This window comes from Protomyctophum parallelum (genome assembly GCF_964188405.1).
Source record: "Protomyctophum parallelum genome assembly, chromosome: 15".
In the NCBI taxonomy this organism is placed as follows: Eukaryota; Metazoa; Chordata; class Actinopteri; order Myctophiformes; family Myctophidae; genus Protomyctophum; species Protomyctophum parallelum.
Genome location: NC_139710.1, coordinates 13,203,097 through 13,223,310, shown reverse-complemented (window position 1 = coordinate 13,223,310; position 20,214 = coordinate 13,203,097). Strand labels below are relative to the sequence as shown.

Here is a 20,214-nt window from a genome sequence, read left to right as displayed (position 1 = left end):
CAATAATTACATCTGATGGAAAAAATGTCTCTTGACTCTCCACCATAATTAATGTGCGACTGCCTCTGTTCATCTACTTGGATTCGTCAGGGATTCTCCTGTTTAATTTCTCACCATGCACCAAGACACATCCGTGCAATTACGTGTCAATGAGCAATTAAAGCATCAATTAAGGTTGGTTAAGCGGAGGGCATGTCACAGAGAACACTAATTAAGAAACAGTCACATTTCTCATATGATTGTTTGTATTGCTTGATATGTTTGTCAATAGGGTGATTATCTCTGTGCACAAATCTGTCTACCTACTGTATATCTATTCAACGCCATAAGATCTAGAGAGAAAGTATCGGGTTGAAATTTTACATCGCAAGAGTTAAATTAACACTGGGGATTTGATCTATAGACAACTTGATCTTTGTATCTGTGGAGTCTGTTTTGTGCATTTTGTTTTGTTTGTGCACCATCATAATGAATTTATTTTCTCTCCATCCTCAGCCTTCATCCCTACCCACTGTCTGCTCTCGCATCCCCCATCCCAGTTCCTCCACCATCTCTGGTTATTCTAATCACTGCCTCCTTGAATCTTTGAAACTGTACTATTTTCACTCCTTCATCCACCCCTCTGTCTCTATTTCCTCAGTCATTCCTTTCTGTTCGTCCATATTCCTTCCCTCCAAACATTTGTTTCTCCCTGTCTCTGTCTTGCTCTTCATTTGTGTTCTTTGAGTGGTGGTCGATGACAAGTCAATCTCCATCCCTCAGGGTTTTTTTCCTTTCTCTCATCCTCCTTCCCATCCCTTGGAGTGGTGCTAGATGACAATCCAATATCCACCTGTCTCAACCTAATATTCATCCTCTTTCACTCTCTGTTTTTGCCTCTCTCACTGTCTGTCTCTCTCCGTCTTTCTATCTCTCTGTTGCCCCCTCCCTTCCCTTCTTTTTCTTGTCTTCTCTGGAGAGATAGCAGTGATATCACAACAGCCTAGTCTGAGTGTCTTAATTAAAATGGCACATGATATAATAATCGCCAATGACATTTTCACACTGCAGCTCTGAGCTGTACCTGGGGTGCACTGGCTTAGCACCCATAGTTCATGCTTCACAACTCCAGCCATAAACAGTCAAATTCTGTGTTAATTTCACTCATTTAACTCAGAGTGTTAAACTGGGCCCAAATGGACACTGAGGTTTTTACTAACTGTAATTGTAATGAAAGAGCAGCCAGTAGCCACGCGTGAAAGGGCAGCGGTGTTGCATTATGGATAATTAACTTAAGCACCCCTACATGGCTGTAATGGAATTTTTAACATGTTGTCATGAAAATGAGAGTTGTCTCAAAGTGGACAGTATGTGAGACTGAGGCTTCGTACACACCTACACAACAAATGTTCGGTCCGTGTGCAATGTCTGATTGCCGTTTGATTGCCGCTCCAATTCATTTTCAATGGTAGTCACATGTTTTGACCAAACATTTGTTTGATAAGCGGGGAGCAATCAGCAATCAGCAATCAAACACAAATGTTTGATCAAACCACGTGACTCCCATTGGAAAAGCATTGTGGTGGCCCAAAAGAACGACCAAACATTGCTTGATTGGTGTTTGGTACGTGTGAATGAGGCCTCAGAGAGCTGACATTTGTACTGGTAATTCAAACAAACACTAGGGACAATAGCAAGCTCCAAAACACATACCCTGCAATAAAGATGTCAAAAACCGCACTCTCTGGACTTGCCCTTATCCCTAAACTTCGTTGCCTTTAATTTCTTTTTACTATTTCAAAAAACATTTTTGAATAGTTCCAATATACACATTTTTGAATAGTTACAATACACGCTCACAACGTGCAGATGTAGATCGGCTAGTTGATTGTTTTTAAAAATAGTACACCACAAAGGCAAAGAAGTGTAGGGGTAAGGGGTAAGGCACTGGCAAAAATAAGGCTCTAGGTCTTTATGACTGCTGTAAGTTGTTTTTGGTCGGTTACAGATGAGATGACGTGTGGTGTGTTACATGTAGGCTATGGTGGGGACATGCATGGGGCCATAAGCAATATTTGAGCGGCGTCTCCAGAGGCCTGTATAATGTTATATGCCAGAGCCTCCTAAGCTCCTGGAAGATTAAGGGATCCAGTTTGCCTTTATGATCATGCTGCTTCATGCACACAAGGAACATGAGTGAAGTTTACCATGCTTTATTGTAGTCAACACATGCTATCAGTGATCACAGTGCCTAAAAAGGCCAGTCTGTTACGCCTGAAGTCCAATGTATAGGCCTATGTCATCACATAGCATAACCGTGGCCGAACGGTTTGCGGAGCGGTCTTGATATCGGAAGGTCGCTAGTTCGTATCCCCGGACTGGCGCGTTAAAATTACCACAGCTGATGTGCCCTTGGACAAGGCATTGAACCCCTACCATGAAATGTTCTATGAGCAGGGCCTGGCTGTAAACAAATTCTTGAGCTTAGTCCAGTTACCCTGGGTAAACATAGTACCTTTACATGAGGGTATTGTGGATGCTCAAAATAGCCGATCTACAAGCTCACAACGTGTCCGGATGTGTCCAATGTTCCCTCGCTCTGTGGGGGTGTGAAACTCACACGTGTGAATACCACCACCTCCTGCCGACAGAGACAGGGAGCCATCTGACCTTTTCACAGTGGCTGATTTTTAATGAAGAGACTGTCATCTAGCATCTCTCTATTATGACTGGCACTGCAAGCCAGCTGAAGGTGCTGCTTCCTTCTGTGTCACATGCAGATGTGAGCATATACCCGGCCTCCCATGATCCCATCCCTCGAAGGAACGCAACACTTTCTTCTGTGCTCTCTCTTGGGTCTCAGTCTGTTTCTTCACCCAATGATACAGTATAATGAGTTTGCACAGTCAATCAGTCTGTTAGAGTCCAGTCCATTCTGATAGCCTGAGCTTTGGTGACTTGACTACTAGTTGGACCCAGTATGCATCTGATGCTGATAACGAGGAAGTGAGACCACAGTGACATCAAGTGGCCAAGTTATATATTGTTCCTCAGAGTCAACAGGTGCTTTTGTGCGAAGGCTGAGCAGAAAATTATTAAATAATATATATCACATTCCGTGCTCAGCCAATCAAATAATTTCCATTGTCATTTCCAGACAAACACAATTGGCCTTACGTACTATTTGACATATGCTGTATTAAAAAAAATCACACATTAAAAAACAATCACACTCGTGTGAAGTGAGAAGCGCTCTCATCACCGTACATCATCATGACGTAAAATAAACACTATGCCTATTTGCTCAAACACTATGAAGTAAAATTCTCCATTCATTGTCAATGGGAATTTGTTTAAGACGAAGATTGTGGATGGTAACCAAACACACTGGACACACACTGGTCTGACTAAAGCACTATGCTGTGTGTGCATGGTGGTTGGAGGTTAAAGCACTACGCTGTGTGTGCATGGTGGTTGGAGGTTAAAGCACTACGCTGCAGTTGAAGTGTGTGGAGGGCATGGTAGTGCAGCAGCCTCGCAGAGCAGCCACACTGTCATTGAATCCCGACACGGTCACACTGGAAGAAGAGCACAGATATACAGTATACGTATATCAGGCACAGGCATGCCATGTATACATAAATATCAATACAAAATGTATGCAATGTAGGCTAAAAGCATAACACAAAAAAACGTACTGGACTCTTGTTTCCATTGTGGTCCTATGACACACACACACACACACACACGCACACACACGCACACGCGCACTTGCACACGCACACGCACACGCACACACACACACACACACACACACACACACACACACACACACACACACACACACACACACACACACACACACACACACACACACACGCACGCACCTGATGTATAGCTCTGCACAACAGGTGGCTAGTTCTGTGCTGTTGGCCACATTGGTGTGGTTGTGGCTGAACAGTGTGTTCAGTAACTGCTGGCAGTCAAGTGGAACATACAGCACTCCTAGAAATGCACAACGTGAACATATTATTTATTTATTTATTTATACTGCTGCATGTCCAGTACAGTCAGTCACACACACAGAGAATGAGGATTTCACAGTTGACATTTAAAGTAAACCATCCCTAGGAACGCACAGAATAGGATTTGTTTCTGTGGGAAGGTATTGTAAATTAATGCAAGAGTGTCACACAAAAGTAGTGAAAATAGCCGATCTACAAGCTTGTAGAAAAGAGGGAAAAAGAAAAAAAGAAAGCAAGAAAGAACGGTGCGATGACACAATGAAGGGAACGAGGGAAGAGAGAAACAGAAAGCATAAATGAGGCAAAGATTAAAGTAAAAAGGAGAGAATGGTCACCTGCAATGCATGCAGTCATGAAGCAGGCAACTGTGCCTGAAATAAGTGCTCTTATGCCACACCTGGAGATGTCAGACCTCCTGTCTGGAGCCATGGCCGCTGGGGGAAAAGAACCAATGTTACAATGGTTGAACAACAATACTGTATACCAGCTGCACACTCAATTGGTACAGCTGTTCCAGTCTATACATTTTATACTAACTAGTACTCTTTCTCTTTGAGCAATGTTTACAGAAACCATTGTTCTTTAGTGTAGTGGTTCTCAAAGTGGGGTCCTTGGAAGGGTTCTAGGGAGTCCTCAGCTCAATGGGTGAATATTTATACTTAATTTACTTCATACTTCATTTGTTTATTTACAGGACAGACAGTTCACATTAATGAACATTCAATACATGTGGAATAAATTTGATGTCATGTAAATGTTATTTACATGACATCAAATTTATGAAATGTAGTTTTAGAAGCGTATTTCCATCCGTAGTCCCACATATAAAAACATCACAACAACAGTATGACAAAAACAGAAGACACAACATACAAATACAATATATAGCTCCATATGTAGCATCAAAATCAGTTTAACCACTTTAAACCTACAGTATGCATCAGCTATAAAAATAAAAAAAAAAGCACAATGCTATGCTTTAGTGTGTCCATAAGAAGTAGTAGATTTTAACCAACTGTAAATTTAAATTTGGATTATAACACAACTATTCACAAAAATGTAAGGAAATGTGTGAATTTTCTTACAAACAGCATTTAGTTGTGGAAATGTATCTTTATGGAGTCTTTTTCTCCCCCCCTTTATAGTGGCCTGGATTTGAAATATGGCTGTGAGACATCAAATTCAATTCAACAAAATTGTGAATGTGGCAAACAAGGTCATCAAGTCCCTCCCTCATTACTGTCCTGTGTAAATGCAGCACAGGTTGCGGTAGTCACACTTTCTGTAAAATTGGGACGCCGCGGGGGGCCTGGATTTTCATTTGCCTGTTTGTCTGTCTGCCTGTCTGTCTATCACAGACGTGGAAACAGCTTTTGATATAGGGTGGAACTCACACAGTCCTCCAATCAACATCCCCAGGGAGGCAAAGTTGGCAAATCCACATAGAGCGTAGGTTGCTATGGTTTCAGAGTGGACCTGAGGAGCAAGAAACAGCTTTGGTCCACATTTTTCTGACGGTCTCTTTCATTGGTTGTGATTCTGTCAAAATGATTCTACTGTATGGCACATATAACAACAACATGTCAGAGGAATGCACACATTGTGTAGAAGATTATGCGCGGATTGAACTTGAAACAAGGACAATAGAATGTCTTGGGCACAATCATTATTGCCATTTAGAGGAGCTCCCAATGCTGACGTCAATCACAGACAGATTTGAACAATGAACTTGATGTGTGAGTGGCAGTTTAGTCATTTTCTGTGATTTCATGATTGGACATTGATTAGAATTGCATCCCAAATAGAATGCTTTATTAAACAGTTTCTTTCCTATACCAAGGCAGTAAAGGCTCCTATATGGACATCCTTAATTCTGCCACATTATCTAATGAAACTGTTTGTTTTTTTCAGAGTATACTACACCTACACACATGTTGCCAAATGTTCATTCAGGTGTGCAGTAGCCTTTGGATCACCACGTCCTATGCTATACTATAGCATTGACCTATTCAATCAGTTACAACAATGCATGAATGCTAGCTATTCCATAAGATTAATGAGAGGTTATTAATCTATGGCTGTTCATAACTGTGCCTCACGAAGCTAAGAGAGGGGGGGTAAAAGTACCAAAATAGACAAGAAAATAAATACACTAGTACCAACACAATAACCAGAGGCAGAACAAACACTCACAGAGATATACTGCTTAACGTTGTCCACATATTCAGGCCCAGCAGCCTTCCTTAACTTAATGAGATCAGCCAGTTTCTCATAGGCCACAAACTCATTGAAAAACGTCTTAAGTCCAATAAGTTCCCCCACAATGAAGCTGTCCTCCCAGGAAACACCCATCATAAAGGAGACAGGCATGAACACGTAAGAGCAGATAACCTAGGTGGGGGAGAGACAGTTAGTGTGTCCATGAATTATCAGTGTCTCTACCTCATTGAGAAAAGGATATTTTGAAACCATGCGTGTGTATGTGTGTGTGTGTGTGTGTGTGTGTGTGTGTGTGTGTGTGTGTGTGTGTGTGTGTGTGTGTGTGTGTGTGTGTGTGTGTGTGTGTGTTGTGTGTGTCCATGCAAATGTTTGTGTGTGCCCATCACCGAGAAGCTCAACTGGGGGTAGTCGAACATCCCTCCCAGCCATGAGAGGGCAGCATCGGTAAAGGCCAGCAGGGCCATGAAGGCGATGAGGCAGACGGCAACGTTTGCCACCAGTACCACAGCAGAAGAAGCTCCATACGAGGCTGCTTCCAGTAGGTTCGTACAGTCACTGTGGACAATAAGACGGAGGTTCATACAGTCACTGTGGACAATAAGACAGAGGTTCATACAGTCACTGTGGACAATAAGGTCAACAATAAGGTCACATGAGGTCAGTCCGCTGCCCCCCCAGGTTGGCAGAGGAAGTGTAGCGCCCAGGATTACATTAGATAATTGGCACTGGGTGAAAAGAAAACTGGGTTACAAAATCGTGGGATAAAAATTTATAAAAAAAATAAATAAAAAAAGTGGACAATAAGACAGAGCTTACAATCTCTCTCATTGTTCATTTATATTTTGTGGTATGGCCACGTAGTCCGCTGAAAATAACCTGTTTTCCAGTTCAATCAATTTATTTCTGGCGAGTGACGCAGTATAATGTAGACTTTATACTACACATGCCACCTTTTTCTGATATGAGGAAGGGGTGAGATAATCTAGAGATTCTAGACTATAGGTCATGACAACCCAGGCGAAAAAGAAATATATTTAGTATACTTTTTTAAAGTATACTAAATGTACTTATTTGTACTTGAAACTATTTGAATTTAAATTGTGCTATTTTGAAACTACTTAAGTTGTACTTTTTATACTTAAGTTGCACTTAAGATGTGCTAAAACATATCTTAAATATATTTTTTCTATACTTTTTAACCCTTTTGTGACCAAAAAAATAGTGTTAAATTGAAAATATACTTCCAGTATTCCAAGTATACTTTTGAAAAGCATACTTAGATTATATTTATAGTGTATTTTCGAATATATCGAGTGTATATCAAGTATTAAATAAATGCATTTAAAATATACTACCAATGTGTTAATAGAATAACATTATGAACTAATGTGCTTAAAATATACTTTGTTATCTCGAATACACTATCAGATCTACTTAAACATATCTTAAATATATTTTTTCTATACTTTTTAACCCTTTTCTGACAAAACAATAGTGTTAAATTGAAAATATACTTCCAGTATCCCAAGTATACTTTTTGGGCATACTTATATTATATTTATAGTGTATTTGTATAGTATATAAATAAATACATTTAAAATATACTACCAATGTGTTAATATAATAACATTACAAACTCATGTGCTTAAAATATATTTGATAGTATACTTCAAATTAATGACTTTTATACTCCAAATAAATTTTAAGCATTATATATAATATATATGCAAATTTATACTTTTCCAAAGTATATATATATATTATATATATACTTCGGAAAAGTATAAATTTGCATATATTTGCATATATAACTCTTAATTGGAGCAACCATGTTACTATACATATGAATGGGAAAAGGGGAGAGGGACTGCTCAAACCAACAGACATTTAGATTCATGGTTTTACTAACAAATCACATAAAACAACATAAATCACCAAATAACTCCACAACAAAACCCTAAACACAATTACCCATAACATAACTCCAGTATACATTCTAATATTCAAATAATAACACAAATAAGAACAATAACACACGGTCCTTGGCGCCCCAGTGTATGCTGGGAAATGGACTTCCTCTAGCCACTCCCATTTCACCTGGCAGTATTTATAGCACATTAGTACTTAATGTACTTAAACTTAATATACTGAAAGTTTATACTTGTATTGTATTTATAATGTATTAAAAATACAATCTACAAATATATTTACTTAAAATATGCTAAGAGTGCATTTAAAAAATACAATCTACAAATATATTTTTAATTATTATATTAAAGTACATCTTACAATAAATGCATGTTCAGGAGAACTCGCTATGAATATATTGCTAATGGACTTAAAATATAATAATCACAAATGTATTTTTTATTATTATATTAAAGTACATCTTACAATAAATGCATGTTCAGGAGAACTTGCTATGAATATATTGCTAATGGACTTAAAATATAATAATCACCAATGTATTTTTAATTATTATAATTGAAGTACATCTTACAATAAATGCATGTTCAGGAGAACTTGCTATGAATATATTGCTAATGGACTTAAAATATAATAATCACAAATGTATTTTTAATTATTATATTAAAGTACATCTTACAATAAATGCATGTTCAGGAGAACTTGCTATAAATATATTGCTAATGGACTTAAAATATAATAATCACCAATATATTTTTAATTATTATAATTAAAGTACATCTTACAATAAATGCATGTTCAGGAGAACTTGTTGTGAATATATTGATAAAGTACTTAAAATATAATAATCACAAATGTATTTGTGATTATATGTATTTAAGTTAGACAAAAGTAAACATAAAATTAATGCACTCATGAAAAGCATACTTTCATACTATTTGAAATATATTTCTCATTTAGTACACTTATCACAAATGTGCTAAATCACAAATTAATTTATGTTCACTTATATTATGTTTAGCAAAAATGTACTATTAATATGATTAGAGACACTACAAGTATACATTTAACATACTTTCTGTGCTAAAAGTGTACTTAAGTATGGAATAAATATATTTATTTTTCGCCTGGGAACACAAGCCTGTTTCAGTTTGTGTGTGCACATTGTTTCCATTCTCTCTCACCTTTTGGCCAATTTGAGGCCTTTGCTGGCTGTTATCCTCGGGGTCTCTGTCTCTGGCCAGAAGAGCTTAGCGATGGCCAGACTGGCAGGGGCAGACATGACGGATGCTGTCAACAGGTGGGAACCTGCAATCTAGAGTATGAGAGAGGGAGTATAAAAATATCTTGTAGCTCTTTTGAAATCAGGTTTTGCCAGGAAATTGGTGACTGCAGAGTTGTTAACCTAGTCCCATAGTCATGCTAGCCTGTGCAGTGTGCAAAACAGGCAAAACAACAATGAGACCCTTTCATTTCTCTTCTGTCATCAAATCGCCAGCTGTCATCAAGCCCATATTCATTTATCCTTTCACCTACATGTCCCTTCACTGCTTTGCTAACTGCAAAATTCATTCAAGGATGTACATGGTCTCAGTGGAGGATAGCAGTAGAGGCCATTTTGTGGTTCCACACACAGAAACTCCATTCATTTTTCCCCATTGAGATTTCTGAAAATATTTGTATTCATTATTTTAAGCCTGGAACCAAGCCATTGGTTCCATTTATACCAGTTACAGCTGGATAACAGTTTTTTGCTTTTTTGCACACCTCCCTAGCTGGCAGGCATGTACGTCTCTTCTCTCCTCACCCAAATGTGGTGAAAACCCTTAAAAACACCATCATCATGTCTTCTCCTCCTGCTCAATCCTTCCACTTTCCCCGTCTCCTCACCCCAAAGGAGATGAAAGCTCCCAAAACGCTACCGGCGATGGAGGCAAAACCTCCTGTCATCACCGCATGCATTTCAGACAGAGTCAGCTGACTGATATATGGACGAATGAGGAGTGGTGACTCGTTCTGAGAGAGAGAGAGAGAGAGAGAGAGAGAGAGAGAGAGACGCACACACGCACGTACGTCAGCACCATATTATTTTCATATTTACATCAGGACAGCATGAGTGCAAATGTGCTTGATTCAATCAACTGGCTGAAATAATTTGTAATCCCTCCTATATGTTACTGTGTCAAATCACTGGTTTTGTGATGTTTAAAGCTGCAATCTGTAATTTATTTTAATGACTAAAACACTATTTCACCAATCTGATTGGTAGAGTATGTTAATACAATATAACTACTAACTAGTATACTGTGTGTAGACTGCAGTCAGGGCCGGTCGCTGACATAAGCAGTCTATGTGGTTGCTTAGGGCCACAACCAGTCAGCCACTAGGGAGGGCTGGGGAACCACACACATGCACACACTGCATAATAAAATACAATATAATGTGTCCTATAGCCTAGGTGAAGTCACCTCTGAACCTGTCACAGTCAAAGACATTGTTCAGATTTGATTGAGAAACCTGTGGACATTGACATTCCCACCTCAGAAGATCACACTTCTTGAGAAAGCTTGGCCTTTTATTTCTTCTTCCTGTGACATCTGCTCTTGTTCAGTCATCTCTGGTGATGGCAGATCAGCTTTTATTTATTAATTTCAAATGAATGTCTGCTCAGGGTTGAGGAGATGACTCGTATAGGGAAGTAAATTGGACATCAAACTCTGATGATATGGTCAAGAAGGGGGGCAGCCATGTTTCATCTCTACTCGCAGGCAAAGTGTGTGACCCTATGTTCTACCTGCATGTTCACAAGATTCTCAATCATCCTGAACCCTTACTGTGACAGACTGTGACAGGTATCTCAAATGACAGGTGAGAATTATCAGCCTGGTCAAATTATTCAAACTTGCAACTTACTGTATGAGTTTTGGAGTATCAACAGCTGATACTATACTTAAAAAATAGTAAAGTGCAGAATTCAAGTAAATGTACATTGCTACTTTATAGTAGCAATGTAGGCTTTATAGTATATTTACAGCACATTTATGGACAATGAATGAAATAATCACTTACTGCCATATCACAGATAAATGGATATTCAATTAAAGTGGTCAAGAAAACAGCCAGGTTCAGGTGAGAAAGTCTAAATTATGTTACCTCAGTTACCTCAGCCCACAACAACAAAATATTAAAGAAATTGGTATAATATACTGTATATAATGTTATATTCAATTTTTTCAATGCACTGTATGCATTAAGCCCAATTTATACTTGGACGTAAGACACTGTCAAAAAAGAAAGATCTACAAGCTCACAGTAGATTGCAGCTTGAATTAGGGCTAGCACCACTAAAGGTCTGACCATAAAAACGCCCCTGATATTTTCATGAACAAAAACGCAAGCTTTCAGTATCTCTGAAATGTGGTCTCTCGAGAGATCCTGATTCAAATCCTGGGTAGGAAATAAAATATATGGATTGCAGCTTTAATTTTCTCATGCCAGCTTGCAGCTTTGCATGTAAATTCCGTCAAACATGTTACACACCTGTCCCAAAAATATGTTTCCAGCTGCAGCCATTGATTCCATTGGAGATGTCCCCATCGTTAGCTCCATTATGAACCCGACCTGGGGGGGAAAAGTAAAAAATGACTACAGCAACTATAGACCATTACATGTTCTTGCAAACCTATGTCAGAATGTGACATCATCATTAACAAGCCAGGTTTATAAACTGTCTACGTGCTGAAATACTCTCCATACCAGGGCACTGTTCACCATCCACAGTGGACCCCTACAGCAATTTTAATATAGGATAGACGTATACGATATATAGTTACACAACATCTGTATAAAATAAATCAGCACTACTACACCAGTGTTGCCATCCATGTACAATATACCAATGTTGCCAGTAGAGAGCAATGTGACTCCAAATATAGTTGTTAGCTCAATGACAGTCAGGAGAGATTTACTATTCCTTTAGTACAAAGATAAGCACTACTCTCTTACCTTATGAATGAGCCAGGTCATGAAGCCAACATAGTAGAGCATGGTGATGACGGTGCAGAAAAACACTATGATAGGCAGCACCTGTTGGGAGTGTGAAGTTAACACTTAAGATTTTGCAGTGTGGTAGTGGTGCTTTTAGTTTTACAATATATTCATCTGATTATTGTTGCCAGCTCGTGTGTGTGTGTGCGTGCGTGTGTGCGTGCGTGCATCATACCTTAAAGGCAAAGAAGTGGTCTTGATAACTCTCACCAAAGACAAACTTAGAGCCCACATCCGCGTAAGACAGAAAGATCTATGTGGAAGTGAAAGACAAATCTAACCTTTTGAAACTGAAATGTTTCTCTCCTTTCACAAATCAAGCTCAGCTAGTGTACACTGTACAGCAGCGGTTCCCATGCACCAGTTACCTCCCAAACTAGCTGATGCACCCCCCCACATGGAAATATAAATTGCATAACCTATATAGAGACATACATATACTACATATATGCCTATACTGTATGAACCTGAATATGGCATATGCAGCATAGGCTATATTCTGCATATACATGCCATATATTGGCATAATATGTTAATATATTTAAAATAAAACCATAACACACCCCAAAATGTGTGACATTTTCATGTCGCACACCCCCTAGGAGGCACTCGCGCACCACAAGGGGTGCACGCACCACAGTTTGGGAACCACTGCGTACAGTATGTGTACTAGGTGTGCATGTCTTTGTATGAGTTTACAACATGGTTGTGTGGCTGAGGTGTGAACCACTTTCAACTTGGCATTCTTACTTTGTGCATGTCATTATAGGAAAACATTTTCAATCAATAAAAAACAAATTGTATTACGATTCTACAAACAAAATAGTAGCCTACTGTATTGTGCCAAATATAAGACGACTCTGATTATAAGATTCATCTAAAACTAGAACTGCACTCTGTCGAGTGCATACTTGCTTGTTGCACACTAGTAGGCCATAAATGGCCAACTAGTGCGCAAGTACTTTCGACCGCTGTAAACTGTCAAATCGCAGTATCTCTGTGAAGGAACGTTTGAAATGTCTAATTATTAGGTGTAACAATTTGCTACCTACCTACTTTATGCATGTAAACACCTAAGTATGGTTCAAGTTTCTATCTATATAAGAAATACAGTTTTATCAATTTAGAAATATTCTGGATCCCTTTTTAGTTTTTCAAAGAAAAATAAATCATTGATATGTGATGAAAAAAAGGTATATAAACTGAATTAAATTAAAGTTATCACGTATACAGTATAATTATTTTATTATTTATTGTAAATTGTCAATTGTTTTAAATGTATTTCATCTTGGACTATAGTGATATTAATACTAAATCATGATCAGAGTAATATGTGTCTCTAACTTCAATTTCTGTAATAATGCTTTCACATTTGTTAAAATATACATGATCTAAAATACTAACGTAATCTGTAGTTGGATTTGTATTTAATTGTTTAAAGCCTAATCTTGACATGAAGGTCTTTATACTTCTACCTTTCTCACTATATTGGTCGTCACTGAAATCTCCTATTATCATAATTGCAGAATTGAGCCTGATACGGCAGTGGTGCCAGATTTGGATTACATACATGTATACACAGGAGCATTACCTTTAATCCTCCCAACACTAAAACATATCGTCATTACGTCACCATAGAAAACCAATTACACTCTGGCATTGGGTCCTTTAATCCACATATTTCTTACATCATCATTACATATACATATACTATATATGTATATGTAATTTGTAAGTTGATTAGCGGTATACTGTGGTTACTTTACTCATTCCATGTTTTGATCTCGCACAGCACAGTCTGCTTTCACCCAGATGGATATGTTGATCTGACCCCCCATTCCAAAGCGCCAGCGCTCGCCCAGCAGTCTGCTGTCACCCAGGCGGATGCATGCACTCAGGCGTCTTACTGGTTGTACCATATTATAATGGTGTGAGCGCGCATGTGTGTGAATCCATTCCGTACTGTACCTCCACTTGTTTTCCAAGCCAGTCGACTGCAGTGAAGCCGACTGTTGTCCTGAGAATAAGAAGACCAAAGGCAAACTGCAGTCCAACACCACACAGCACAGTACGCCACGGCACCTGCAGAAAGCACACATAAACTGAATGTGCACATGTGTCAGTTCAATTCAATCCCTTTATTGTCATGGTGAAATTAAAGCTGTAAAACATGTTTTAATGCTTTAGGTTTAGGGAAGCAGTAGCCTACAGTACACTGGAGACTGTTATGAAAGTTAGCCAAGCAAGAACATACAGGCAAAGATCAATCATCGCCAGCTGCCGGGGAAGTACAGAGTGAGGTGCTATAAGCACATACTGACTAATACTAGTTGTGGCTACAAAATGTCTGAGATATCCCCACTTCTCAGGTCATCAGGATGGATAATCTAGTTACCAATTACATCAGGAAGTGAATGGGCTTCTCCAGCTGCTTTTCGGATGCAGGTCTCTTTGGATGGAATATTCTGGGGCTCCCTTTGAAAACCATGCCTATAGAGCTGAAGGAGTCCGCAGATCATCTCATAGGAAGTGTGAAAGTCCCTATCCACACAGGCCGCAAGGTATTTATCCGTACAAGCCGAGATATACAATGCCATCTCCATGCAGTCGGTAACACAGAGGTGATGGGGTCAGTGCAGACCGGTAGCACTGGGTTAGGCTGGGGAGCACCGGGGAAAGCTGACAGAGCTCCTGGAAAGATGTTGGGCACCTTTCATCAAGCCAGGTGAAAGTCATTCTCAGACCGGGCAATGACCTCAGCTGGTCTTCCCAAGAGAGATTGTCTGCTGTGAAGAGAAGAGTCATCCCCTGGGAAGAGGGCATGATGACAGCAGCCCATGAGAGGAAACGCCTCAAGCTGGCGGCGGAGTGCCAAAAGTCTGGATCGAAAGCCTTTACCCTGTGGAAGTCTGCAGCAGGGATTTTGTCGGCAAGGCAGTAGTAGTCCAACTGCTCTGTAGCGCTGGCATGACAGGCTCAAGTCTGCGGAAAGCTGTGAAGGATCTAGGAGAAGAGGCAGAGACAGCGAGCTACTGGCAGTGGCTCTGGTCTGGATCGAGGAAGGATAACGTTTGGGGGAAAACACACAATTTAAAGGCAGCTCCAAGGAGTGGTCAGGAGATGTCCCTAACACGCCACTAACATCCCCCTCACTGAGAGACATACAGTCTGGTATATAATAGGGGGTGAAACATCTGTGATTTCTTGCATTGGAGTCTGTTCAAATCCCATGCATTTTACGGATTGCAGCTTTAGGTTTGCAATTCCCAAGTCAATGCACTAAAGAAGAGAATATATACACAAGAACAATGTAAGAGAAGTACACATTTCAGCTAAATGCTAAAAGCAAAAAGAAAGGCATCTAAAACGGTGCAAATGCAAAACTGGGGTGAATGCAGTTGGTGTGCATGCGTGTGTACGTGTGTGTGTGTGTGTGTGTGTGTGTGTGTGTGTGTGTGTGTGTGTGTGTGTGTGTGTGTGTGTGTGTGTGTGTGTGTGTGTGTGTGTGTGTGTGTGTGTGTACATCCCTTACTCTGAACGGGTTGTTGGAAAAGAGCAGCATTAAGAAGATGAATGAGAGCAGACCAGCAAAGGACACCAACTGTCTAGTTCCCTGCTTGGCTGTGTCCAACACCAACCAGCACACCATCCCTGCCACCAGTAACACACACATCACCCTATATTGGCAGGGAGAACAAGGGGGACGAAGGGAGGTATATGGGGGGTCTTGTTAGTTGTTACCAACAAGAGCTGGAAACAACAAAGGGGTAAATGAGCAGTTATGTTGTGCCCAGAGAAGCTAATCAATGTATTTACTTTTTAATGTATTTTTTAAACAATCTGAAACTAATCTTGAAAATCTTCTTAATGTTTAAGAAAATCTTTTGAATTTTATTTTATTTATTTTTTATGTAAAAAAAGGGGATGTTTACTCATGAATTATATCGGACTTACGTAGGCCTACACTACCTGGTCAATGAAAAACTGTGATTTCTTGTCAATTAAAAAAAAAAAAAAAAGAACGTGAAAAAAACGATGGTGGAAAAACCGATGGTGAAAAAACCGATGGTGGTGAAAAAACCGATGGTGGAAAAAAACGATGGTGAAAAAACCGATGGTGAAAAAACCGATGGTGAAAAAACTGATGGTGGAAAAAACTGATGGTGAAAAGATGACTTTCACCATGACTGTATGCAGAGACAAGTTCTCTATATTTTGCATTTGGACAGCATCTCCTTTTACTCACCATCTGATCCACCTCCAATTCACACTCAGGACCTTTCTGACAGGAAGGAGTCCCTCCCACACTTGGTCACCATAGTGTGCCACTGCCCAATCCCAAGCCACAAAGAACACGGTCACCAAGGTGATGACCAGCAGCCCCATGGCACGGTGGAGGTTTATGATGCATGCTGCTATCACCATAGCAATGACACCTGTAAATGTTTTTAAATATACAGTATTCACATGAAAACCTGCACATCACATAGCCAGGCAAGGCAATTTTATTTGTATAGCACATTTCAGGGCAATTCGATGTGCTATGCACAGACACACAGAACACCGAGCAAAGGATGTTCTGTGTAAAGAATATAACAATACTAGAAACAGAAATGGTGCACAGCTGAAAATCTTTTCAAACATAAATGCCATCTCCTACTCCTACAGACCACACCTGCTCTCGGAATGAATGTTCACGTCCCATATCGACGAGGACGGATCATTTCCTGCCTGTCGGTATGCAACTCATGTGGCACTCAGCAGACGTGGACATTGCACCACTGGTCGTGGACTTTGATTTGTTGTTTGTCTTTAAAGGTGTTTTCGACACGGAGTCTACATGGTCTGCATTATGCGACATGTGGCGATGCTAAATGTCTTTACACACCAGTACCGCGACAAAATTTGTCTATATAGTTTATTTAATAAACTATATGATATAGCATTGACGAATATTTCACATCAAAGTGAAATACAGATTGACGCTTTTATTCAGTGAAAAATCTACCCGACATCAATGATTAATATTTGTGTTCTATGTACGTTTGACAAACCAATTTCTCAACATAAATGCTCCCAGTGTGTAATAACTTTAAAAAGGTGCACACTGTGCTTTGACCATAGAGTATTAAAAGGATAGAGACTAAACTGGCGCGAAGCTCCGCCCCCTCCGCTATTCATGTCAGTGGAAGTTGCTCAGTGGCGTTTTGAAGCACCCGGAAGGCTGCCGGAAGTACCGTCTATTTCCGCATTTTTTCGCTGATTCAGCATTTGGGCACCAAATTTTGGTGCCCAAATCAAGGAAGCTCTTAGAAGGAAGTGAAGTGGTCACGTGACTGGGCTGCGCCATGACACTTTCATGGACACTTTCACGGGAGCCAAACTACACCCGGAAGTTCGGCAGAATGCACTGGAGTCAATGAGAGCTCAGTGACCAGCTCATGAACAAACATTATTTATGAATGACTGAGACCTTTTGTAAAGTGATCGCTTCTGGAAAATAAAATAATATATATAACACGTTATTTTAGGCTGTCTTATTTTTTGATGTGCATACTACTTAATGTGATTTATTTTTTCAAAGAGCAGAGAGCAGCCCAGGCAGAAAACTTACTATGTGCTCTTCTATAAATACCTCAATAAAAATAAATAGTTATTAAGTCGAAAAACAACCACTCGGAAAAAACGTGTGATATCACTTATGTCTTCTTTCATATTCCTGAACCAATTATATGACAAAGCTCGCAATCGTTCATGTATAATGTTTGTTATGAGCTGGTCCAGCCGGCTCCATTCACTGCCATGTATTCATTGCACTACTGGTGTGAGTTTGGCTCCCATGAAAGTGTCCATGAAAGTGTCATGGCGCAGCCCAGTCACGTGACCACTTCACTTCCTTCTAAGAGCTTCCTTGGCCCAAATGCGGGCCCAGTGCAGCTGGGCTTTAACATTGAGCGCTCGGTTGCACGGGGTTTCCTCGTCAAGAATCCACGGGTCCGCCTGCAGTCCTTCCGCTTACCACTAGGGCCCAGCGCTTCAACATTGGAGTGCCTAGCTGGCCCCTTGGCTTTGACCATAGAGTATATATATCTATAGAGAAGACACCCGAGTTCTCCTCCCATCCACTTGCATTGAGTTGCTCAAAAGCGCATGAGGCGGATTCACTCCTCCTTCCGGGTAGGAACAGAGTGCATTCTGGGACGGATTGCAATGGTGAGTGGCCGCAAACACATGAACGCGCTGCCGTTGAACGCGCACGAGCGTCGTCCGTCGTGAACGTGTACAATGATAGTCAACGGACAGTGCGTTCATGTGTTTGGGGCCAGGCTGCAATACCTTCATTCGGCCACTATGTCCATTTCGCCTCAAGATTTCCTCTGGGTGCCTTCTCTATAAATATATATACTCTAAGGCTTTGACCCGTAAACCAAGGAGGTCCTGTCCAAGCAATGCATGTTGGGAGTGAGAAAGTGCTGCATTAACAGATCAGTTTCATGTTTTCTCCCCCAGCTTAACCCAATAAACAAGGAAACCATCTGTGTCCTTGATGGTCCGTGAGTTTTGCATTGGCTATTCAAATTCATCATGTTGCGAGCTTGTTTTAATTTTTTTGACAAATCATGAAAGTGTGAGCACTACTGAAGTTTTAATGGGTTAAAGTGCAATCCTGCGAAGGAAGAACAATTAAGGAAGTAAGTTTCATGAATAAGCAACCTCACCTGATAATCTTATCAGGTGAGGTTATCTTGAAATGAACACATTCCAGCGTCTGCTAGCCTGCCATCACAGAAAGCCTGACACAATAAATAGTCAGGCTAATAAAATAGTAGTCTAATCAATGTTATGGGAGCTAGGGAATGAATTTAATCTCTTATATACTCATACAAGGAAATACATTACTTCACACATTTATGTGGCAGTGTCACAAGTCTGCAAATGTAACTTATATACAGATAAATTCAATGTTTATCATGCTGGGCCCACAAGGAAAAAACTCATCTTGGGTCCTGAGCTATACATAAGGAAAATGTATATAGATTATTTACCTGTCACTAGAAATACAAGTGTAATCATCTTGATCTTCATTTTGTGTTCTTCAACATAATCCTGGAGGGCCTCGATTTTCTGCTCCAAGAACCTGTGGACATGGTACATGTTTATTGACAGAAGGAGAGACAAAGAGGCTAGATTGATGATTTACTGTAGAAAGCATTTAGGGAATGATGTGACATAAATGGATTGCATCCGTTTGCCTGCCACAAACCTTTTTTTATGTTCATCCGCTTTGTCAAATCTGCTTTCAGCATCCTCCTTTGCATTTTCCAGATCAATATATATTTGACCGTGCTCCTGTCACACACACATTTAACCATTTATATTATATATGTCCACACAAAGGAGATGCATACAAGGACCCAAATAGTATAGGTGCGTTAGAGTTACATTTACAAAATCATGGCATGTTCTCAAGGTACAATAGGCATGATGTCACTCAGTAGTCAGTACGCGCCTCCTGCCAATTATAGCGGAGACACAACAATACATTGCCCCCTTGCTGCCTTTTTGGGCATCCCAAGTTGTTGGAAACCGTTCTGTACGTATGCCCGGCCTAGGGCCTAGGACAGATCTACACCTATAGCACACCTCTGAGATGGTAACGGCCAATTCGGTCTGGCTTTAGCCAGGCTAGGTATGTACGGCTATGGACGCCTGCAATTCCAAACTGGCCCCCGATCCCCTTCTCCCCTTACTGTATGTTTTTCCCTTTTTACTTCCTGATGAAATCCTGTTTTTGTATAGAAGTGTATATCTGTATAGGTCTCTAAATGTTCTGATGAATTGAAAATGGTGGACCCTGTTGTGTAATGCTCTATCATGGTGTCTTCCGCAGTAACAGTTTTTGTATTGACTTTTGTTTTTCCTGACAGTAACCAGAATGCTCACCCCAAAACATGCACACAGTTACCACCCATCTATTTCCCGCCGACCGCACTGGCGGTTCTTGTATTCTCTTGTA

General features: G+C 40.1%; 1 protein-coding gene across 1 annotated transcript; it reads right to left on the bottom strand.

Annotated features, from left to right (window-relative positions):
• Positions 1–3,460: 3,460 nt before the first annotated feature.
• On the bottom strand, positions 3,461–19,352 carry LOC310871690 (solute carrier family 28 member 3-like; the record flags this gene model as incomplete). The annotated part of the gene is made up of 15 exons (XM_083783330.1): positions 3,461–3,557; positions 3,867–3,984; positions 4,340–4,438; positions 5,399–5,480; positions 6,198–6,395; positions 6,611–6,779; positions 9,335–9,465; positions 10,041–10,166; positions 11,691–11,771; positions 12,156–12,236; positions 12,373–12,450; positions 14,166–14,279; positions 15,730–15,874; positions 16,444–16,633; positions 19,244–19,352. 15 exons carry the CDS (start codon positions 19,350–19,352, stop codon positions 3,461–3,463), a joined length of 1,818 nt encoding a protein of 605 aa, XP_083639456.1.
• Between the last annotated feature and the right edge of the window lie 862 nt (positions 19,353–20,214).